General features: G+C 36.0%; 2 protein-coding genes across 2 annotated transcripts; both read right to left on the bottom strand.

Annotated features, from left to right (window-relative positions):
* Positions 1-13,976: 13,976 nt before the first annotated feature.
* On the bottom strand, positions 13,977-16,297 carry LOC130717925 (uncharacterized). The gene is made up of 2 exons (XM_057568333.1): positions 15,409-16,297; positions 13,977-15,293 (listed from the first exon to the last, which is right to left on the bottom strand). Exons 1-2 carry the CDS (start codon positions 15,845-15,847, stop codon positions 14,665-14,667), a joined length of 1,068 nt encoding a protein of 355 aa, XP_057424316.1. The 5' UTR covers positions 15,848-16,297; the 3' UTR covers positions 13,977-14,664.
* Positions 16,298-16,425: 128 nt separating this feature from the next.
* Positions 16,426-24,681, bottom strand: LOC130717924 (embryogenesis-associated protein EMB8). The gene is made up of 13 exons (XM_057568332.1): positions 24,181-24,681; positions 23,653-23,714; positions 23,400-23,500; positions 22,372-22,461; positions 21,446-21,568; positions 20,777-20,854; positions 19,426-19,511; positions 19,246-19,294; positions 18,004-18,060; positions 17,772-17,902; positions 17,587-17,670; positions 17,310-17,379; positions 16,426-17,104 (listed from the first exon to the last, which is right to left on the bottom strand). The coding sequence occupies exons 1-13, from the start codon at positions 24,543-24,545 to the stop codon at positions 16,676-16,678; spliced, it is 1,725 nt and encodes a 574-aa protein (XP_057424315.1). The 5' UTR covers positions 24,546-24,681; the 3' UTR covers positions 16,426-16,675.
* Between the last annotated feature and the right edge of the window lie 586 nt (positions 24,682-25,267).

Genomic DNA, 25,267 nt, shown 5'->3' with positions numbered 1-25,267 from the left:
TGGAGAATTGACTCCCTTGGGTGGGCGGAGAAACAATTCTGGCGAATTAACCCCATAATTAGTATGATGAATGACAAAATAGGATTTTAAGCTTGATGGGTTCTTTTAGTAGCAAATTATATAAACGTTTGTGGCGGTTTGAAACTCCCACTCTTTATTTTTACAATCATTTATGTTTGCGGCGGTTTACAACCCCCCGCTAATTGCCATGGTTACGTAAATGTGCATATTTATTAGTGATGATTAAATAGTCACTATTAATATTACATTTGTGACGACTTAATTTTGTCATTATTGGTATACATATTAGTGACGATATTTTGTCACAATTAAACTCAACATTAGTCACATTTAAAAATGTCGTCACTAATGCATTAGTGACTTGAGTACTTGTGGCGACTAGTGATGAATGTAAATTTTGTCACAAGATACTCCTAGTGACGATTTTTTAAGCTTTTAATGACGTAAATGCTCGTCATTAAAAGCATTATTTCTTGTAGTGTTAATGAATGTGTTTCACAAATTTTATTTTAGGTTTATTTTGACTTTTCTAAGTTCAAAAATAATTAAAAAATGAAAATAGTTTGAGGATAAAATGCAAAACTGAAAGAAGTTATGGACCCATATTTGAAACATTAAAAATTACTAGTCAAATGGATGACATGGCAGTCTAGTAGACTTGACATCTTGATATTGGCTAATAAGTGGGGGGCATGACTGTTTAAGTTTGCCTTAAATTTAAGGGTTTTCCTAACTTACGGCCAGTAGCATTTCGGAGGAGCAAGTTATCACCGTCCACCTTTTTATATGGACTAAAAAAACAGAGTGTTTACTTTTAACGGAACTAAAACTGTTGGGTATAAATGTAATTTTGGGTTTTGATATAACTAAATATCTCTCCTGACACAACTTTACCTTTTTCACTTTCTTTCCCGTTTTCTCTCTTACTTCCTGTAACATCAAGGAAGAGGAACCGCGCCACCGCTGTGCCGTCCACTACGACAACTTCACTGTCAGCGGCTCCGGCGTACGGAGGAATTTGAAAAAATCATTTTTGGTCAAAATTTTCAAGCCCTCTGATTTGCATTCAAGAATACATTACAAAATTGATGGTGATTACTGAGCAAGAATCAAATCTAAATGTGGGTCTAATTTAATGGAATTATTAAATGCTCATTGTATTTATACAATGCTGTACTTGACTGCTTGGACTCTAATGTTATAAGAACGTACATCAGTGGAGAGACAAAAACTTGAGATCATCTTTCTAGGGGAGAAGATAAAGAACATTATTGCTAGTGAGGGAGTTGATAGAAAGAAGAGGCATGGGAAACTTGAGAAATGGATTAGAGGCATGGATTGGCTGGGTTTGGGAGGGTACATTTGAGCTACAATAGGAGAATAGAAGCAAAGAATATGTTGAAGAGATATGGTCATAAATGGAAGTTTAAAAAAGAGATTAATTGTTTTCTTATCTGCTGTAGTGATAGCCACTATTTTTTGAATCAGCATGGAGTTTTAGGATATGCATTGACAGAGAAGGAATTGACACATGCCACACAGTTCACCCAGTAAGAGTTAGAAAGTTGCTTTATTTTGTACAGTCTTCGCCCATAAATTGCAATTCGTGGGTCTATTTCCATATTCTTCTAAAGCTCAATTGTATTCATAAATATAATAACCTACACTGGAATGAGTCGGAAGAGTGGAGAGTGGAAGCGGGCTGTGAAGTTGTCGTGGTGGAAGACACAGCGGTGGAAGTGAGAGAGAAAACGGGATCCGAAAAGTGAAAAGGTAAAGTTGTATTAGCAGAGAGGAGATATTGGATTTTTCTATTAAAATATCAAGACTCAAATTACATTTCTACCCACGGTTTTGGTTATCTTAAAAATAAAGACACTGGTTTTTTAGTCCATATGAAAAGGTGGAGTTTGATAACTTGCTCCTTCAGAAGTGCTACTGGCCGTAAGTTAGGAAAACCCTAAATTTAACACCTAATTTACAAAATCAATTTTCCGACGCATCAGGAAAAGATACGAAATTATAACCCAGTTGTTGAAGTTCATCTTCGGATGCTGCGAACTCTTCAGGATCTCGACAACCATTGGATCCGCCTCCGGCCCTAGCGTTTTAAGCTTCTCCTTCTTCATCTCACTGTGTATATCGACTTGGGTTGTTAACATTGAAATTATGTGTTTGTTGGGAAGGGGACCGTGGTCGTCGAGATATTTTGTAATAAAATGGACTAAACAGCCCTAAAATCTTCCATCAGTCCCTTCAAAGTCGTATGACTTTTCATCCCTTCCAGAGGCCGAAAAGACCACTAATCCGGTTAAAGGATCCACGTTATCAACAGCGGGGATATCTCCGAGTACCCCCTCTGAATAGCAGAAATCTAGTAATACGGTGACGCGACATCTTTTCCCCAATTCTGTGACAAAAACATCTAAATATCCTCCTGAGTAAAAAAAAAAAAAAATTAGTTTCACAGGAATCACATCACTCTCATGATTTTAAGCTCTTTCCATTATTTTTGGTTTATGTTTTTCTATAAACTATAAATATAACATTACCTGGTAGGACTTTGGGTTTCTTTAGATAATATGAAGGTCGTCACAAATGTCGTGACCGGACAAAGAACCAAAACAACATCGCCTTTCTTTGATTGTCGGATGAGTTCTTTAAGTTCTTCCTTGAGCTCGCCTGGATGAATGAAAAAAGTGTTGCTAATTTTACAGATGTTCTCGGGCTTAAAACCACATTTTGTTTCCTAGCCTAAGGGCTAAAGCTTCTACACCGTTCAATGTAGAAATCTCAAATTTGAAAAAATCATTTTTGGTCAAATTTTTCAGGCACTCTGATTTGCATTCAAGAATACATTACAAAATTGATGGTGATTACTGAGCAAGAATCAAATCTAAATGTGGGTCTAATTTAATTGAATAATTAAATGCTCCTTGTATTTATACAATGTTGTACTTGACTGCTTGGACTCTAATGTTATAAGAACGTACATCAGTGGAGAGACAAAAACTTGAGATCATCTTTCTAGGGGAGCAGATAAAGAACATTATTGCTAGTGAGGGAGTTGATAGAAAGAAGAGGCAAGGGAAACTTGAGAAATGGATTAGAGGCATGGACTGGCTGGGTTTGTGAGGGTACATTTGAGCTACAATAGGAGAATAGAAGCAAAGAATCTGTTGCAGAGATATGGTCATAAATGGAAGTTTAAAAAAGAGATTAATTTTTTTCTTATCTGCTGTAGTGATAGCCACTATTTTCTAAATCAGCATGGAGTTTTAGGATATGCATTGACAGAGAAGGAATTGACACATGCCACACAGTTCACCCAGTAAGAGTTAGAAAGTTGCTTTATTTTGTACAGTCTTCGCCCATAAATTGCAATTCGTGGGTCTATTTCCATATTCTTCTAAAGCTCAATTGTATTCATAACTATAATAACCTACACTGGAATGAGTCGGAAGAGTGGAGAGTGGAAGCGGGCTGTGAAGTTGTCGTGGTGGAAGACACAGCGGTGGAAGTGAGAGAGAAAACGGGATCCGAAAAGTGAAAAGGTAAAGTTGTATTAGCAGAGATGAGATATTGGATTTTTCTATTAAAATATCAAGACTCAAATTACATTTCTACCCACGGTTTTGGTTATCTTAAAAATAAAGACACTGGTTTTTTAGTCCATATGAAAAGGTGGAGTTTGATAACTTGCTCCTTCAGAAGTGCTACTGGTCGTAAGTTAGGAAAACCCTAAATTTAACACCTAATTTACAAAATCAATTTTCCGACGCATCAGGAAAAGATACGAAATTATAACCCAGTTGTTGAAGTTCATCTTCGGATGCTGCGAACTCTTCAGGATCTCGACAACCATTGGATCCGCCTCCGGCCCTAGCGTTTTAAGCTTCTCCTTCTTCATCTCACTGTGTATATCGACTTTGGTTGTTAACATTGAAATTCTGTGTTTGTTGGGAAGGGGACCGTGTTCGTCGAGATATTTTGTAATAAAATGGACTAAACAGCCATAAAATCTTCCATCAGTCCCTTCAAAGTCGTATGACTTTTCAGCCCTTCCAGATGCCGAAAAGACCACTAATCCGGTTAAAGGATCCACGTTATCAACAGCGGGGATATCTCAGAGTACCCCCTCTGAATAGCAGAAATCCAGTAATACGGTGACGCGACATCTTTTCCCCAATTCTGTGACAAAAACTTCTAAATATCCCCTTGAGTAAAAAAAAAAAAAATTAGTTTCACAAGAATCACATCACTCTCCTGATTTTAAGCTCTTTCCATAATTTTTTATTTATGTTTTTCTATAAACTATAAATATAACATTACCTGGTAGGACTTCGGGTTTCATAAGATAATATGAAGGTCGTCACGAATGTCGTGACCGGATAAAAGAACCAAAACAACATCGCCTTTCTTTGATTGCCAGATGAGTTCTTTAATTTCTTCCTTGAGCTCGTCTGGATGAATGAAAAAAGCATTATTGATTTTACAGATGTTCTTGGGTATAAAACCACATTTTGTTTCCAGCCTAAGGGCTAAAGCTTCTACACCGTTCAATGTAGAAATCTCAAATTTGAAAAAATCATTTTTGGTCAAATTTTTCAAGCACTCTGATTTGCATTCTAGAATACATTACAAAATTGATGGTGATTACTGAGCAAGAATCAAATCTAAATGTGGGTCTAATTTAATAGAATAATAAAATGCTCATTGTATTTATACAAAGCTGTACTTGACAGCTTGGACTCTAATGTTATAAGAACGTACATCAGTGGAGAGACAAAAACTTGAGATCATCTTTCTAGGCGAGCAGATAAAGAACATTTTTGCTAGTGAGGGAGTTGATAGAAAGAAGAGGCATGGGAAACTTGAGAAATGGATTAGAGGCATTGATTGGTTGGGTTTGTGAGGGCACATTTGAGCTACAATAGGAGAATAGAAGCAAAGAATCTATTGCAGAGATATGGTCATAAATGGAAGTTTAAAAAAGAGATTAATTTTTTTCTTATCTGCTGTAGTGATAGCCACTATTTTCTGAATCAGCATGGAGTTTTAGGATATGCATTGACAGAGAAGGAATTGACACATGCCACACAGTTCACCCAGTAAGAGTTAGAAAGTTGCTTTATTCTGTACAGTCTTCGCCCATAAATTGCAATTCGTGGGTCTATTTCCAGATTCTTCTGAAGCTCAATTGTATTCATAACTGTAATAAGCTACACTGGAACGAGTCGGAAGAATGGAGAGTGGAAGCGGGCTGTGAAGTTGTCGTGGTGGACGACACAGCGGTGGAAGTGAGAGAGGAAACGGGATCCGAAAAGTGAAAAGGTAAAGTGTTATTAGCAGAGAGGAGATATTGGATTTTTCTATTAAAATATCAAGACTCAAATTACATTTCTACCCACGGTTTTGGTTATCTTAAAAATAAAGACACTGGTTTTTTAGTCCATATAAAAAGGTGGAGTTTGATAACTTGCTCCTTCAGAAATGCTACTGGCCGTAAGTTAGGAAAACCCTAAATTTAACACCTAATTTACGAAATCAATTTTCCGGCGCATCAGGAAAAGATACGAAATTATAACCCAGTTGTTGAACTTCATCTTCGGATGCTGCGAACTCTTCAGGATCTCGACAACCATTGGATCCGCCTCCGGCCCTAGCGTTTCGAGCTTCTCCTTCTTCATCTCATTGTGTATATCGACTTGGGTTGTTAACATTGAAATTATGTGTTTGTTGGGAAGGGGACCGTGTTCGTCAAGATATTTTGTAATAAAATGGACTAAACAGCCATAAAATCTTCCATCAGTCCCTTCAAAGTCGTATGACTTTTCAGCCCTTCCAGAGGCCGAAAAGACCACTAATCCGGTTAAAGGATCCACGTTATCAACAGCGGTGATATCTCCGAGTACCCCCTCTGAATAGCAGAAATCCAGTAATACGGTGACGCGGCATCTTTTCCCCAATTCTGTGACAAAAACTTCTAAATATCCTTTTGAGTAAAAAAAAAATAAATTAGTTTCACAAGAATCACATCACTCTCCTGATTTTAAGCTCTTTCCATAATTTTTTATTTATGTTTTTCTATAAACTATAAATATAACATTACCTGGTAGGACTTCGGGTTTCTTAAGATAATATGAAGGTCGTCACGAATGCCGTGACCGGACAAAAGAACCAAAACAACATCGCCTTTCTTTGATTGCCGGATGAGTTCTTTAATTTCTTCCTTGAGCTTGTCTGGATGAATGAAAAAAGCATTGTTGATTTTACAGATGTTCTCGGGTATAAAACCACATTTTGTTTCCAGCCTAAGGGCTAAAGTTTCTACACCGTTCAATGTAGAAATCTCAAATTTGAAAAAATCATTTTTGGTCAAATTTTTCAAGCACTCTGATTTGCATTCTAGAATACATTACAAAATTGATGGTGATTACTGAGCAAGAATCAAATCTAAATGTGGGTCTAATTTAATGGAATAATAAAATGCTCATTGTATTTATACAAAGCTGTACTTGACAGCTTGGACTCTAATGTTATAAGAACGTACATCAGTGGAGAGACAAAAACTTGAGATCATCTTTCTAGGGGAGCAGATAAAGAACATTTTTGCTAGTGAGGGAGTTGATAGAAAGAAGAGGCATGGGAAACTTGAGAAATGGATTAGAGGCATTGATTGGTTGGGTTTGTGAGGGCACATTTGAGCTACAATTGGAGAATAGAAGCAAAGAATCTGTTGCAGAGATATGGTCATAAATGGAAGTTTAAAAAAGAGATTAATTTTTTTCTTATCTGCTGTAGTGTTAGCCACTATTTTCTGAATCAGCATGGAGTTTTAGGATATGCATTGACAGAGAAGGAATTGACAAATGCCACACAGTTCACCCAGTAAGAGTTAGAAAGTTGCTTTATTATGTACAGTCTTCGCCCATAAATTGCAATTCGTGGGTCTATTTCCAGATACTTCTGAAGCTCAATTGTATTCATAACTGTAATAAGCTACACTGGAACGAGTCGGAAGAATGGAGAGTGGAAGCGGGCTGTGAAGTTGTCGTGGTGGACGACACAGCGGTGGAAGTGAGAGAGAAAACGGGATCCGAAAAGTGAAAAGGTAAAGTTGTATTAGCAGAGAGGAGATATTGGATTTTTCTATTAAAATATCAAGACTCAAATTACATTTCTACCCACGGTTTTGGTTATCTTAAAAATAAAGACACTGGTTTTTTAGTCCATATAAAAAGGTGGAGTTTGATAACTTGCTCCTTCAGAAAAGCTTCTGGCCGTAAGTTAGGAAAACCCTAAATTTAACACCTAATTTACGAAATCAATTTTCCGACGCATCAGGAAAAGATACGAAATTATAACCCAGTTGTTGAACTTCATCTTCGGATGTTGCGAACTCTTCAGGATCTCGACAACCATTGGATCCGCCTCCGGCCCTAACGTTTTGAGCTTCTCCTTCTTCATCTCATTGTGTATATCGACTTGGGTTGTTAACATTGAAATTATGTGTTTGTGGGGAAGGGGACCGTGTTCGTCGAGATATTTTGTAATAAAATGGACTAAACAGCCATAAAATCTTCCATCAGTCCCTTCAAAGTCGTATGACTTTTCAGCCCTTCCAGAGGCCGAAAAGACCACTAATCCGGTTAAAGGATCCACGTTATCAACAGCTGTGATATCTCCGAGTACCCCCTCTGAATAGCAGAAATCCAGTAATACGGTGACGCGGCATCTTTTCCCCAATTATGTGACAAAAACTTCTAAATATCCTCCTGAGTAAAAAAAAAATTAGTTTCACAGGAATCACATCACTCTCCTGATTTTGAGCTCTTTCCATAATTTTTGGTTTATGTTTTTCTATAAACTATAAATATAACATTACCTGGTAGGACTTTGGGTTTCTTAAGATAATATGAAGGTCTTCACGAATGTCGTGACCGAACAAAAGAACCAAAACAACATCGCCTTTCTTTGATTGCCGGATGAGTTCTTTAAGTTCTTCCTTGAGCTCGTCTGGATGAATGAAAAAAGCGTTGCTGATTTTACAGATGTTCTCGGGCTTAAAACCACATTTTGTTTCCGGCCTAAGGGCTAAAGCTTCTACACCGTTCAATGTAGAAATCTCAAATTTGAAAAAAATCATTTTTGGTCAAATTTTTCAAGCACTCTGATTTGCATTCAAGAATACATTACACAATTGATGGTGATTATTGAGCAAGAATCAAATCTAAATGTGGGTCTAATTGAATGGAATAATTAATTAAATGCTCATTGTATTTATACAATGTTGTACTTGACTGCTTGGACTCTAATGTTATAAGAACGTACATCAGTGGAGAGACAAAAACTTGAGATCATCTTTCTAGGGGAGCAGATAAAGAACATTATTTCTAGTGAGGGAGTTGATAGAAAGAAAAGGCATGGGAAACTTGAGAAATGGATTAGAGGCATGGATTGACTGGGTTTGTGAGGGAACATTTGAGCTACAATAGGAGAATAGAAGCAAAGAATCTGTTGCAGAGATATGGTCATAAATGGAAGTTTAAAAAAGAGATTAATTGTTTTCTTATCTGCTGTAGTGATAGCCACTATTTTCTGAATCAGCATTGAGGTTTAGGATATGCATTGACAGAGAAGGAATTGACACATGCCACACAGTTCACCTAGTAAGAGTTAGAAAGTTGCTTTATTTTGTACAGTCTTCGCCCATAAATTGCAATTCGTGGGTCTATTTCCAGATTCTTCTGAAGTTCAATTGTATTCATAACTGTAATAACCTACACTGGAATGAGTAGGAAGAGTGTAGAGTGGAAGCGGGCTGTGAAGTTGTCGTGGTGGACGGCACAGCGGTGGAAGTGAGAGAGAAAATGGGATCCGAAAAGTGAAAAGGTAAAGTTGTATTAGCAGAGAGGAGATATTGGATTTTTCTATTAAAATATCAATACTCAAATTACATTTCTACCCACGGTTTTGCTTATTGATAAAGGTTTTTTCCTCGTTGTTTGTACTGCTTTTGGCTTAAACCTTTAAGATTCAATCATAGTAAAGCAGATACAGGTTTATCGTCCTCAGGGATTGTGTGAACATCAGTTCCACCAGTTAAATATTGATCTGAGCGGATAAAAAGATGTTTGATAAATTATTTTTGTGGTTTTTGAATATAATAGAAAACAGTAAAAGAAGATTTACTGAGGTAACAAAGAAGAAAACATATTTAGAACGCATTTTCACCTAATCCTCTAATTGCTTTCAACTCAAACACTTTTGTAATGGTTCATTTCATTTATGATGCCGAGAGCTATCCACCTAACTATCCCTAGCCTAGGTGAATCTATCAATTAGAATTCCTAGCGTAATCCCTTACCATCTAGAAAACCCAAAAGGAATAATATAGCTCAAGTTCTCTTTCAAAGACATTCCCAATGACCAATTCATCCTAAGACAAGGTACCCTAGGCTTGCAAGTCTCCATTGTCACTCCGGAAACTCCTGTTAGAACACAGAACTCCACCTGTCACGTAGAAATTCAATATTGTTCCTACCCAAGATATTCTCACCCTAAGACAATTGATACACTAAGAAGTTTCTCTCTTGGACCGGACCCACACCAATCTCTCGATCTAATGCTAGTCCCCTGAAATCTTACATGGATCATTCGATACTTGAAGCACAGAAAGCGAAAACCTAAGACATAGGTGTCTACTCTCATTGAACTAAGCATACACAAACTAACAATAATCTTCTGATCTATCTATGAATTAGTGAAGCTCTTTTGATTATCAATTGATTGGTTAGAAGCATGAAGTGCAAAGAGAAACACAATACATGAAAGATTATCATTTACATTGATGAAAGAGCTTACAACAATCAAAGCATCAAGTTATAACATCCTAAATACAAAAATAGAAACAAAAACTACAAGGGAAAGGGAAGAAAGAACCGAAACCCAAGAGAAGACGACGTAACCACGACCATGGAAGCTTTCCCAAGCTTTCCATGGCTTCCGGGAGGTTGTCACCGTCTTCCCATGGCTGCCATCACAATCTTGAAGCTCCAATCCATCCAATCCTAGCCCAAGAACCTCTCCTCCATGAAGCCCAACTCCCTTGCTCTGTTGTGGTGCCAAAATTGGGAGAAAATCGAAGAGAGTGGGAGAGATACCCACAAAAACATGTTCTGGCCCTTAAATAAAAGTTGAATCTGTCATAATGGTGCTAAGCGCCATTTTCTGGTGCTAAGCGCCCCTGTTCCTTCCCCCTTGGGTTTTCTCCACCGCCTTTGGTGCTAAGCGCCACTTATTGGCGCTAAGCGCCATGGTCTTTTTGCCAAAATGGTGTTAAGCACCATTTCTTGGTGCTAAGCATCAAGCCTTCAAATCTTCATTTTCTTCATTCAAACTTGTCTCTTCCTTGAATTTCTTCCCTACATCAAAACTCTAAGTTATAACATGAAATTAATTATATTTTCACTATTTTTATGCTAAAACAAAATACGTACTATATTAACTCTTTTGAGGGATAAAATGATCAATAATGCAAGCATACATGTCAAATAAGTGCTTAAAATGATATTGAAATATTCGTAAAAATGACACTTATCAGTTATCTTAAAAATAAAGACACTAGTTTTTTAGTCCATATAAAAAGGTGGAGTTTGATAACTTGCTCCTTCAGAAATGCTACTGGCCATAAGTTAGGAAAACCCTAAATTTAACACCTAATTTACGAAATCAATTTTCCGACGCATCAGGAAAAGATACGAAATTATAACCCAGTTGTTGAACTTCATCTTCGGATGCTGCGAACTCTTCAGGATCTCGACAACCATTGGATCCGCCTCCGCCCTAGTGTTTTAAGCTTCTCCTTCTTCATCTCATTGTGTATATCGACTTGGGTTGTTAACATTGAAATTATGTGTTTGTTGGGAAGGGGACCGTGTTTGTCGAGATATTTTGTAATAAAATGGACTAAACAGCCCTAAAATCTTCCATCAGTCCCTTCAAAGTCGTATGACTTTTCAGCCCTTCCAGAGGCCGAAAAGGCCACTAATCCGGTTAAAGGATCCACGTTATCAACAGCGGGGATATCTCCGAGTACCCCCTCTGAATAGCAGAAATCCAGTAATACGGTGACGCGGCATCTTTTCCCCAATTCTGTGACAAAAACTTCTAAATATCCTCCTGAGTAAAAAAAAATTAGTTTCACAAGAATCACATCACTCTCCTGATTTTAAGCTCTTTCCATAATTTTTGGTTTATGTTTTTCTATAAACTATAAATATAACATTACCTGGTAGGACTTTGGGTTTCTTAAGATAATATGAAGGTCGTCACGAATGTCGTGACCGGACAAAAGAACCAAAACAACATCGCCTTTCTTTGATTGCCGGATGAGTTCTTTAAGTTCTTCCTTGAGCTCGTCTGGATGAATGAAAAAAGCGTTGCTGATTTTACAGATGTTCTCGGGCTTAAAACCACATTTTGTTTCCAGCCTAAGGGCTAAAGCTTCTACATCGTTCAATGTAGATTCAAGAGGTGTGTCTTCAAGACGGTATGCTACTCCCAGAAGCAAAGCTCTCTTAACATATGCAGTCATTTGGGAGCTGTTTGTATAAGATTTTGAAAGAAGAGAGTTAGGGAATGGTAAAGATAAACCCCAGTAAACCCTAGCAGACTCAAAGAGAAAAGGATAAGAAGGAATCAAAGATGTGAGCAAAGCTCTGATTTTTCATTACTTGGAAAATAGGAATATTACAGCTATATACTACTTGTACTACTCATAGTCTCTTCTTCGATAATTGTAAAGGAATTAAAAAGGCCCAACTAAGGGCCCAACGAATGCAATGAGACTTTCCTATATTCTACTGCACTAATACACAGCATTTTTAATTTTTTTTTACTTAATCTATCACTTATCAAATAAAAACAAGTAGGTATGTTTTAACAGACCTGAGAACTTGCAGTCTTACACAAGAACGGGAAATTACTTAAATATTTCTTAATTATATAGAGAAATATTTAGTCAATATTAATATTTTCAAATCATACAATAATATAATTTATAATCGCACTATTAATTTTTATGACAAAAATCTCTCCGTCCATTGAATGGGTATATTAATTTTTTTAAGTCATTGAATATGAAATATATCTACGTCCATGCAGGAGTTATTAGTTCGTCATTTGTACTTAATTTCATTTTATAACTCCAATTTACTTTTCATTGTGGTAAAGAGAGTAAATCTCTTCGTAACCACCTCAATTTAAATGGGTACATGAACGTTTATAAGTGAGTATATAATTAACAGTTATTTTAGTATTTTTTAAAATGAAGTTGATAGGGCCTAATTTATATTTGTAATTGAGGTGTCTTCAAAACTCAGCCCCAACTTCAATTTATTTCTATATATCTCTAATGTATATTTGTAATAAAGGTACATAAGTTATAAAAATAAAGTATAATCAATACATATTAATGGTTATAGAATGTGAGCCATTTAAGTTATAACTTGTGATTACCTAGTACTTTTTACCCGTGCGTTGCACGGAGACATTATTTTTTATTTTTTATGGTTTTTTTAATTATTCATTCATATGAAAATGAGAATTTTTTTTTGTGATAATTAGGTTTTTTTGTCGAAATATTAATTTATGTTTTTTTATTGTCGTAGAATTTTTATGAGTGTATTTGTTTATTATATTTCTGTTGTTTGTCTTTGTTTATCTAATTGATGCTTTGGACTTAGTCTTTTTATAGAAGTTGTTTTTTTTTGTAAGAACTTATTTAGTATTAAGTTTGTCTTTTACAGTTTGTTAACTCATATGAAATAAATAATAATAAAATTATCTAAAATAATTTTGAAGTTAATAGTATAAGCCCATAGAATGACATTGATGAAGGAAGTTCAAGAGGAAGAGATAGAAGTGTTTTTTTATTGAATAACCTTTAACTTTCAAGGTTTCTTATTGATATTAATTATTAGTTGATTAATATTTTAACAAATCTAAACTAATAATATGTATCTTATGGAATTCATTATTTAATATTAATTTTGATCTATAACATTCCATAACTCATATAAATTAAATATTAATAAATCATTTTAAATATTTTTGAGTTTAATAGTAAAAAGTTATATACTAACATTGGTGGAGGAAGTTTAAGGGGAATATCGAACGACTGAGATTAAAAGTCTTCTAAATATCGAACGATTCTGAAAAATCACATGAAATAATATGTATAATTACTTAAAAGCCTGTAGGTAAAAACAAATATATGAAACATTGTTTATTGATAGACTATTGTACCCTCGAAGTCGCTAAACTTCTCATATGTATTATATATATATATATAGGTATAGATACCATTTAGGAGTTACATAGAAATTTTTAAAAAATATTGATTAGGAGTTCCAAAAATATTGATATCATTTAAGACTAAATTTTAAACCTAATAATGAGAAAACAAATCAACTTTTACAATTCTATTCAGATATGCAGATGGAACGAACAACCCTGATTGAACTTAAGGGCAATAATGAGCATTTTTACATAAATACCATGCATGCTTAATTTGAGAGAGGAGTAAAATGAATTATTGAGCGACAAAGTTGCCCCCAAGCTGTAAAACTTCTCATTTATATAATATAGGGTCTTTTAATATGTAATTACAAATTTTTCAAATAATATATAGATTAAAATATAAAAGAGAGAACGTAGAAGCAATTTGAAGATACATGGATATAATTTTTACCAAGGTTGATGCCTATAGGTAAAGGTAATGTGATAACTGATAACACATTTCACTCTTAAAACTTTTATTGCCATAATGAATCTCCTCCTTTACACTATATCAAGATATGAGCTATAAATAATATTTTGTGTTACAGTGATCTAAAACTTTCTGATTCACAACTTTAATTTAACTGATATCTGAACATAACCTTAGAAATGGAGATTTCCCCCGTCATCAAGGCAAAGAACTAGTAGAACAAGTATAATATTATACAGCTATATAGGCAAATACAACAGTAATATTAGAGGTCATGAAACTATCTTGTGAGCTTTTTCCGAAACACAACATATAGGGCTGAACCGACCAGGGCCAAGTTGTGATTATAGTAATGTAAACCAGCAACCAGATGGACCATTGATTGTCAAGATAACTGGCCTAGGTATCTTTTCAAAGGTGTTATTACATCAAGAGAAAGTGCCACAAGAATCACTACTCTTGGTATTAATCTCACAAACTCGTCTTGTTTATCAAATTTGATACTAGACTAGATATATGATTCACCACAGCCAACATGCCATCTTCCGTAAAATCGATCTCATTCAAGAAATCAACATATAACATCTCCATCTATAATATCAGATCGTCACATATAAATCACATTCTGCCAATGAGACATTTAGGAAAGGTAATAACATGATTCATACTCTGCAACAAGCAATTAATAGAACAAGCCTACATAATTCAAATATGAAACTTAAATAGCATAAAACCACAATTCAAATCCGAATCTCAAAGCTTGTGCGATGCTAACCAAACTAACCAGTTACAAACAAATTGGTGAAAAATAAAAGAACTAGATGATGGATTCCAAAAGCAACCTTATATCTTTGTCTCCCAATATGTGATCAGCACACAAAAGAAGCATAGGCATGGTTGTGGTGACTGCAAGAGAGTCCAGGCATTCTTTCAAGTTGAAGTTTTCCATTAACCTTTTCTGCAAGCTTCAAGTTTGTAAGTTCACCACCAGTCTGAATAATTTCATCACAAACATCAAGTATGAGCCTGCTAAAACCCCCATATGATGTGAGAAAGGGATTTGTAGTTCCCATTGGTAGGGGGAAGAATATTTCATTTCCCATGGTGAAAGGCACTGAGCGAGGGAATGGTTCGCCCAAGAAGAATATTATTTCATCTTCCATTGAAGACACTGAGGGAGGTATGGGTTCGTGCTGCCGGAAAGACTTGAACAAAATTACAGGTGAAGGAAGAGGATTTGAAATGCTGCTTTCAGTTGTCTTCTCTTTGGGATTATGGATATCAACAAAAGACAATCTGGTTGGTGTCCAACGCTTATACGGCTCAAAAATCCAATGTAAGGCAACATTACTGCCTACTTGGTCCTGAGTTTTGAAGGCAGGCTTTGGTGTTTTAGGACAAGCACAATTATCAGCAGATTCAATTAGGCAATCAGATATAAATGTGAGATTATGACCCTTTTGGACAGCTGAACTTATAGAACCCCTGAAAAAAGAGTCTGTTGCAAACAGCAATATCATGATTGATACATTACATATATATCTCATTAAATTTATATAATCAATTCAAAATCAATCACCAATGTAATGATGCAATGCAATATTGTAATGTACCTAGGATGTGTTCATTATTGGCATCGAGAATGAGGCCTTCTTGACAGCCAGAGGCTATGAGGTGGATGAAGAGGATGTCACCTGGCTCAGCAGACTCAACCAGCTCGTATATCGTATGTCGTATTGTCAAACTGGTGGGTTTGGTGTCCTCAGTGGTCTCCTCATCGTCCTCAATCATGAGAGTGATGTTCTTGTCTAAAAACCTGCGCTGTGTAATGAGCAGATGTTTCATCCTCTTTATCTGCTCGTTGATATCAATATCAATAGTATCAATAGCGTTCTTGTTCTTCCATCGGTCCTTCAATCCAATCAACACAGCCTTCTTCTTCTCATTCGATATTTCCACATCCGTCTTAGCCTTCTTCTTCTCCTTCGATGTTTCCAGATTCGTCTCAGCCTTCTTCTTCGTTGGCATTTTCAGATCCATCTTATCTTCCATATTCAATGAAGGTTAGCAGAACACATGGAAATGGAGTGAGTGCATGCATGGAAAAGTATGGGAGTTTACTGTGCTTATCTGTTTGGTTAGCCATGAAAATAGCAGGAAATGGAAACCGTACATACAAATACAATTACTGATTTCAGAAATCAGACATTGCTATTATATTATGGTGAGATAAGGAGGGAAAAGGAACGGTAACGGCTTGAAAACTTGCCATTTACATTGTGGTCCTTTTATTTGTATTGATTATAATTTGTGTCATTGAAGGAGGATAGTGTGTGAATTAGATAACTTGGATTTAGTTAAGTTACTTAACTGCCTTTCCCATAATGGTAATTTTTTTCTTGACGGGCAAACCATATAATCCAAAATGGTAATTGAATCTTCATTCTTGTGCAACTTAGATAACTTGGATTTAGTTAATAGCCTTTTTCCGTAGTGGTTATTTGAAACTTCCATTCTTTTGCAGTTTAATGTAAAACAACTCCACAAATGATTTTCCATACAAATTATACTCTTCCATGGGTTGCCGTCTTTATATCATCCGCTAGGACACTTTTTACCACATCATGTAGTACCCAAAAAGAAAAACACATAAATAGATTAATGAAATTACATGTAGGGCTTTTCCTTTGTTGCAAGGAAGGATGAGAGCAGACTACAAACCCCCAGTGGTTGAAGAAAACAAACCAAAGTGGGAATTAATTTTAACTTAACCTTAGAAATGGAGATTTCCTCTGTTATAAAGGCAGAGAAATAGTAGGACAAGTATATTATTATACAGCTACATAGACAAATACAACAATAATATAAGAGATCATGAAACTATCTTCTGAGCTTTTTCCCAAACACAACATAAAGGGCTGAACCGACCAGCGGCCAACTTGTGGTTACGGCAATGTAAACCAGCAACCAGATGGACCATCGATTTTGACGAGATAACTGGCCTAGGTATCTTTTCAAAGGTGCTATAACATCAAGAGGCACTGCATTGTGGGCACTAGTTGTTTCTGCAATGCCAGAGGAATCACCACTCTTTGTATTAGTCACAAGCTCATTTTGTTTATTATTATTTTCCTCTGAAACTCTGCCATCACCGTCAAGATTTATATCCTGTGTTACATGTTCTTCTTCCACATTGTCTACTGTTGGCTCATTGTTGAATGCAGCCACCATTCCATCTTCACTGACATTAACATAAGGGCCCTTATCAATTGATGAGTCCAATGCCAATGGTGTGCTTGGTGTAGGGATCTGCATTGTCGTTGAAAGAGTAAACAGAAGTTTCAGACCGCATAAATGCTCTGCTTAGTGCTCTAAGATAAGAACTTAGTCTACTACAACACTGAATTACATCTTTTACGCAATGCCAAAGCTTCATTTACAGATGATAGTCCAAAACCAGAGGATGAATAACCTTAGCAAGAAAAATAAGTAAATACACCGGCATATCTTTTACCTTCTTCTGTACATGCATATAATTGCTAGAGTGTAGCACCCCAAGGAATTCATTAACAGCTCTTACCCACCTGCACAAGAGGGAATAGAAGTGCTCTTCATCTTTTTCTAATATTAGTGGCCTCTTAATTAGAATTTAGGTTATATCATGGATTTTATATTACAAACCCAACAAAAAAATGTTGCAAACTTGCAATAATTGAAGAATAGCTAAATGCATAAATTTGGTGGATGTAATAAAATGCTGAAGAATCAGATGTACAAAGTGAGTAAAGTACCACAGGCCAGATGCAGTTATCCCTTCAAAGAAGGCTAGATGTCCTCCATGCTTTACAGTAGCCAACACAACGTTTTTATTCACCCTATAAAAAGAGTAATACATTAAAATTGATGTTGAAGTATTGCAGGAGAAAACAAATCAATTAGAAGTTAGAACCAAGGAAAACAATAAAGCAGCGCAAACCTGCATTCATCCCAGGGAATGGCTTCCCTGGTACAGACAGGATCATCCAGAGCACTTATACAGAGAAGTGGAATTGATACAGATTGCACATAAATAGAACTGCTGTTGTGTCTATAGTACGTATCAACAGTCTAAAGAAACAAAATGATTTTAGATAACCGACACAAGTAGCTAGAACAAGAGATAAGACAAAAAAATAAAAGATTGCAAATCTTAAGTGCTACATAAGTACCTCATACTTCCCAACATGGCGGGTGGCATGGTTATCAAAATCTCGAATAGAAAGTGACTGCAATTTAAATTTAAAAAGTTCATTAAATCAAATACGGGGCACACAACATTTAATTCTGGTACATTTTAGAATAAGGTACTCCTATTTGTTAAGGAAAAATAGCAGAATGAGTCGCAACTATTTGACCTCTAAAATCAACATGCTTCATTCAATCTCTTGACTAGTCATGGACTTGTAATATCTAAACATGATGACCCCTATAAAAATAGCAGACTTGAGATTGACAAGGAATAGAAGTGAATGACATTAGCTCGTCCTTGGTCAAAAAATTTACATTCTTCATGCGTCTTCCACTCTTCCTCATTTACTAATATTGACTAGTAACATTCCTCAAACCACAATAAAAACTTAGCTTTATTTCTCCATTAGAAAATAAGGCTTAAATAACCTTTTGGTCCTTGAAATTGTAAAGGGAATCAAATCTGGTCCTTGTAAAATTTTCGCATCAAATTGGGTCCCTAAAATTGTTTTTTTAATCTAATTAACTCCTTTTGCTCAATTTTGACCGGTCAACAGTCCAGTGGCAAGCCTAGTCAGCTAAGGACGGCCACGTGGATTTTTTCACATCAATTTTAGTCTCTTGAAAAGTATTTTAATCAATTTTAGTTTCTGTTCTTCCACCTTCATGTTCTTCCACTTTCACCTTCTTCCTCTTCCTCCATAACTCAAATCACATAAATTCAAAAGGAAGAACAAGGTGAATGTGATAAACATATAGTTTTTTTTAGGGTTTTGAATTTTTAGGTTTAAGGATTTGAGTTATGGAGGAAGAGGAAGAAGGTGGAAGAGGAAGGGGAAGAACAAGGACTAAAATTGATTAAAATATTTTTTAAGGGACTAAAATTGATGTGAAAAAAGTGCATGTGGCCATCCTTAGCTGACTAGGCTTTCCACTGGGCCGTTGACTAGTCAAAATTGAGCAAAATGACTTAATTAGATTAAAAAAATAATTTCAGGGACCCAATTTGATGCGAAAATTTTACAGGGATCAGATTTGATTCCCTTTACAATTTCAAGGACCAAAAGAGTATTTAAGCCAGAAAATAATCAACAAAAAGCATATCATATAACAGAATGAACATGGAACAAACAGGTTCACATTATACAACCATAGAATGATCGTTTGATTTCGTTATTGTAATGATGGTAGTAACAAATATGCACTTATAGAGAGTAAGCCACCTTTTCTATCCCTTCCCAATTAGCGAGGCGAGTAAATAGAGGCTGGTGTCTGCAACGATAATGGTAAAATGTCAAATCAAGTCAAATTATGAACTATAGAGAAACTTCCTGATTGTGTATCTTCAAAAGGATTTTATAGATGAAAATAAGAGCTTATAAACTGGAAAATAATTGACATACAATTTTGCATAACCTTGAAGTCCGATTGCAAGTGCTCTATCATAAAATTTCTGCACACGCCTACGGGTTATAAATCTGTCCCCTATCTGTAAACATTATACAGGTAACATAACATACAGTTAAGATACAATAACTGGTAAAATGAATGACAATTCAAACTTTCAGCAAAGTTGAATTGATAATGAAGAAAGCCCCATCGCTTATATCAAATTGATGTTGTATAAAACAATTTTGAACCATAAACATATATATGTCTTGATGCTAATGACAAAAAGTATATCCCAAACTTGAAACTTCAAGAAAGTTTCCATTGTGCTACAATTCAATACCACAATGTCTTCAAACTTATTCAGAAATATCAGCCCCCTAACCCCTCTCCTCCACCCCCACAACAACAACAACAATAATAAAAATAATAATTGCAACACACACGTATGGCAGTCATGATTAGGAAATAATTAGTGGCAAAACTGTTAATGGCAGTTATGGTTAGAAATTAACTACTGGCAGTTATTTATTAGGACCATATGTCATGGTAGGGTATGTAATTATGTATGGGATGTTGTTATTCTACATTGCAGACAGAGAATCAGAGATTCCTCTTCATAGGAGTTTTTGTTCTATGGGACAGCAAGTATGTTGTGTATTATGAGTGATTTCTGTGTTCAGTAATGAGTTTATCTCTGGTGTTCTATCATATTTGGTCCGACTTTCTGCAAGCCCTGCAACCGAATGAAGCTAACATGGGCCAGTGAAATAAATCATTCACCACAACTAGGGCGCGTCACATAATGGATTTGTTGGAGGAGAAATTCATGGAGATGAAGATTAGCATTGGTGAGAGGGTGTTCAACATGAAGGAAAAATCGGAAAATTTGAAGGACCAAAAATGATAGAACGCCGGAGATAAAATAAATAATTATATTACTGAACACAAAAATCACACACAATACAAAATATACTTGCTGTCCCAGAGGCCAAAGTCTCCTAAAGAGAATAATTTCTGTCCACAATAGAGAATAACATCTCATACATAATTCTTTTATTACACATTCTTCTATGACATATACTCCTACTAAATAACGACTCCTAATAAATAACTGCCAATAGTTATTTCCTACTCATAATTGTCAGTACGCAGTTCAGCTACTAATTATTTCCTAATCACCCTGCCATTTGGCTTGGTTGGTTTGTAAACTAATGGATAAGTAAGCCTCTATGATCCCATCATTAGACCAGTAAAGAATATCATGACTTGAAAGATAGATTGGGGTGATACTTCATAACATATGCACATTAATCAATGCCATTTGAAATGCAGAAGTTTAATTTTTAGAATCAAAATACTAACCAAAAGGTCCCAAGGAGAGCAAACAGCTACAGCTCCAGCCACAGGAACATTCTCACCATCCTCACCAAGGTATTTTATCTGCAAACAATCTTTCACATTAAACAGTGCAGTGCCAAACACAAGCTTTTTGCATATGTGGGAATAAGTTAACAGTTGTGCAATTCCTAGTTTAATTAAATTGGAAAAACAGATAGAGAATGTACCAACAGGCATAATATAAGTACAATATTAAGAAAAAGGTTATCATTGCCCCAGGGGTAAGAATTTATCAGAAACATGAAGTTAGGAATCAGCATGATCCTGATCCTTTTTTCTTCATGGGGGACCAGGGGAGAGGGAGTTCATGATATAATCAAGATTATTTGTGCAACAAGAAAGTGGGAAACTCCGATTGGGAGAAAGCATATTTCAGAAGGAAAAGAGGTCAATGTAGGGAAGCAGGAAATGCCAAACACTTGAATTAAGATAGTTGTAGGGAAGCGAGAAATGTCTTGAATTAAGATAGTTGCTTCTTGGTCCTTGCTTTAAGTGGCACTTGATGTATGTTGTCATGATATGAAAATTTCTAGTTTTAGACCATTTGAAATAAGCAATTGAATTAATTAAGACTCGAGCATGAAATAAGACATTCGATGCAAGAATTGCATAAGACCAAAGCTATGAACTTACCAGAACATTAGCTCCAATACTAGTTCCAACAACAAACAAAGGCGCTCTGGGATTCTCTTTGTGGAGATAATTAACCACTGTTCGGGCATCTTCAGTCCAACCAGCATTGTAGAAGCAATCAGACTGAAATATTTTTAATAAGACATTACATTAATGGAGGAAAAGAACAAGAAAACTGTTACACTGTTCAACCTTCAAGTGTCGAGATGCACATTAATCCCAATATTCTTGACAAAAGTTCATGGAAAAAAAAATTCAAGGACATTTTTCAGCTGCTACCTCTCCGTAACCACTTTATGGTTCTCAGCCAATGGCTTTTTTTCTTGACATGCAAATAGATTGGTAAGTGTAATGAACTAAGTATCCCAAAATCTTAAGCTATTGGGTAAAGACCATAAATGGTTTGGTATTATATTTCGAACATGCCCTCTCAATCTCTCATGCAAGAGCCCTTTGAGCTTAAAGCATGGACAAATGCAGACCTATTTTTCTCTGAGATTCAACTTTATATCAGAATATTGGGGATGGTAACATAGAACTATCAAACCTTGGTCATAAAGGATTTGGAATCGTACTATGAACCAACAATTTCCAAAGTTTAAGCTATTAGATGAAGCCACATGAGTGGTTTAATATTATATTCTAATAGTAAACTCCGCTTACGTGATGAGATTACTTAGCCAATCTATCGAATATCCTTATATTGTGACTTCAATGGTAAGGTACCGAGCTTAAAATAAAAGATATATAACCAATCCTGAGACTTCGGCTAGTAAATTTTCAGATTGTTTGGATGCTTATGGGCAAGAACAACATGGATGCTAATTAAATTTTATACACATCTGCATTCTGCACTATCAAACAATATCTTAAAAACCAACCAGACCGATTAATCTATATAATTCCAGCTTAAATATAAATCTAACCGTGATTGATACACCTCCAAGTCCTCGGTGGTTACTAACAACAACTTTCCATCCACGCTTTGCTGTATGATATGCAAGATGTTTGAGATACTAGCAAGGGAGGGGAAAAAAGGAAAAATAAACTGTAAGATGCCATTATAATACAAATTAATCTCCTAGTCAACAAAAAATGAGAAAATTTAACAAAATTAACATTTTTTAAGGGTACAAATACAATACATGGAAACATCTAGCATATCTGATGTCTCACAAAAGATTAAAAAACTATACAATGTTAATGTCCCATATACTTTCTCCATTGTGACAACTAGTATTCTTAAGGAAAACAATCTTTCTTTTTAGCATGCATTAAATGTCAACCTTATATTGCTCTTGGCTCAATTCCTGTTGAAATTCCACATCAACTAGAGATATAGCCATAGTAGAGCTTATAAGGTTTGGACAATCCTCACCATATGAGTTATGTTTTAGGCATCAGCCTGTCCTAGATCTGATATCGAACCTAAAGCTCGGCTTCATTATGGATCCCTAGTCGCCTTTATTTTGGCCATCCTCCTGAAACTTTGCCTTCATTGCAGCCTTGAGGTACATGAACTCCACGCTCCAGATGTTCAATCCTATGCGTGATAAGGGTGTTGAAAACCCACATTGACTTAAGACAAGGCCAAAGTAAAGTTTATAAAGGCTCGAGTGATCTTCACCTTATGAACAAGCTTTTGGGGTTGAGTTAGGCCCAACCCAACAAGCTTTTGGGGTTGAGTTAAGACAATGACAATTGTAACACAACAAAAGCCTTTAGCAAGCCCTGTGATTACAAGCCTTAGGCTAGGGAGGTTCAGCTTGTGCTGCATAAGCTGAGGATAACGACACAACCAGAGACTACCAGCCCTGGCCCATCAGTCAACTAAACGCTACCGGGCTGAGAATAAGTATATGGTTTTCGCGATTCCCATTAAGTCACAAAAAGGATTGAGAGAGATAACACTAACATTTAGGCACACACATAAACAGAAACATAATTAACTTACAGGAGATGCAGAGTCACTTGTTAAGCCAGGAATTATCATAACAACAGGAGTACATTCCTCTTTGGAAACAACATCATCCATGTGGAAAGCACCGCCAGAAACTGTAAAACGATCATACACAAAAGTTTGAAAGACGAACCTCAGAATTTTATATGAAGTTAAGCTAGAGGCTTTCCAATTTGATAACCATTTACCAAATTGATTATGCGAGAGTTCGAAACACAAATTAATAATCAGAATATTTGGTAAATACCATCCGAACTCGTTAGCCAGTCCAAAGCAATAGTTCCACCATCAGGAGTCCTAAACATTTGTCTGAAAGAGAATACAAATGCAGTTGTTAGATGCAAGTGTGCAACCAAAAACTTTTAGACTTTGGCCCCATTTGGAAGAGCTTATTTGAGCTTATCTGATAGCATAAGAGCTTGTGTAAGTGTTTGGGAGAGCTTATGCAAACACCTTATGGCCTACCATAAGCTGTTTTGAGCTTATTTTCATAAGCTACTCAAGATAGCTTATACTTATGCTTATATATATAGCTAATGAATAAACGCTTATGTCAAAAGCGCGCTTAATTAAGTTGTTTTCCCAAACGGGGCCTTTAGCATGATTCTTCTCCAAGTCTCTACAATTGGGTGTCAATTTCATACAGAGTAGAAAAACAACAAGAAACAAACATGAATAGAAGATACATGTCATTGTCATCATTCAGCAATCAGCAATCAGCAATCAGCAATCAGCATTGTGAAAAGTACGATTCACAAGAAAAATGTGATGATACCTTCGGTATTTGAAAACGGGAGGGTTTCCGAAGAAGTTGAGGAAAACGGTTTGAAGATGAGGACTAGAGAGCCACGGCGTGGTGGAGTAGGTACCGTGAAGGATCCGGCACTTGGAAACGACGGCGTGGTAGAATTCACAGGAGGAGTTGAAGGTGAAGTCAACGGGGGAGCCAGAGAAACCGGAGAAGAGATCTTCGAGGAAGTGGATTTCAAGGAAATTGTAGATGAAGGTGATGAGAGCAATGGCGGCAGCGAGGAGGTAGTGCCATGTTGGGATGAGAGAGAGCGCGTGGAGCAGGAGCTTGTAGCCATTGGAAGAAGATGATGAGGCGGCGAGTTCGAGGTGCGAGCAATTCCAATCCATGGAAGAGAGTGTGATGGTTGTTGTGGCGGAGCTTACGGTGGCGTGAGGACTGAGGAGGAATGCAGAACCGTGATATCAGCGAGCTTCGTGGAACCTCAACGTGACTCAATATAGGTGGTGGATCACAAATTTTATAATAATTGATGTTATTCAATATTTATAAATCATTTTCTTTGACCATCCTAAGTCCTAACATGGAATGCTGGTGGATCACAAATTTTACATTTTTTTCAATTAGAAGAAGTTCAAAACATAATTGGTGATCTATACTCGTTTAGATACAAAACCAAATAGCAGTTATTGAAATTAATATAGTACATTTTTTAATGATATCGTGTCTGTTTAGTTTTCATATTGAAAATGTTTTCACTCAACGGAGGTTGAAAGTCTCTTTCACGCTTGGGTATTGAAATGTGTGATCTCGAACTTCAATGTCTCAAATGAACTTCCAAATCGAAAACCAAACACAACCTATACAATTGCTTCTAGTTGTTATTGCGATTATCTGCGACATGATTTCAACACAATATAAGAGACAGTGGAGAAGTGGACAATGGTGAAAATCTAAACCTTATCAAGGAGAGACTTGTTGTTCTCTAAATTGGTGGAGCCATCTTGTTGTGGTGGGAAAGGATGTCGTGGAGTGGGTCACGTTTCAAGTAATAAAGGTCAACTAGACTTGTGAGGTTTGAGGATTAGAGTCATCTCATGTCGCATAATAA

The sequence above is a fragment of the Lotus japonicus genome, chromosome 5, assembly GCF_012489685.1.
Source record: "Lotus japonicus ecotype B-129 chromosome 5, LjGifu_v1.2".
Taxonomy (NCBI): domain Eukaryota; kingdom Viridiplantae; phylum Streptophyta; class Magnoliopsida; order Fabales; family Fabaceae; genus Lotus; species Lotus japonicus.
The sequence above is the reverse complement of the archived record's forward strand: the minus strand, read 5'-3'. Positions and strand labels throughout refer to the sequence as shown.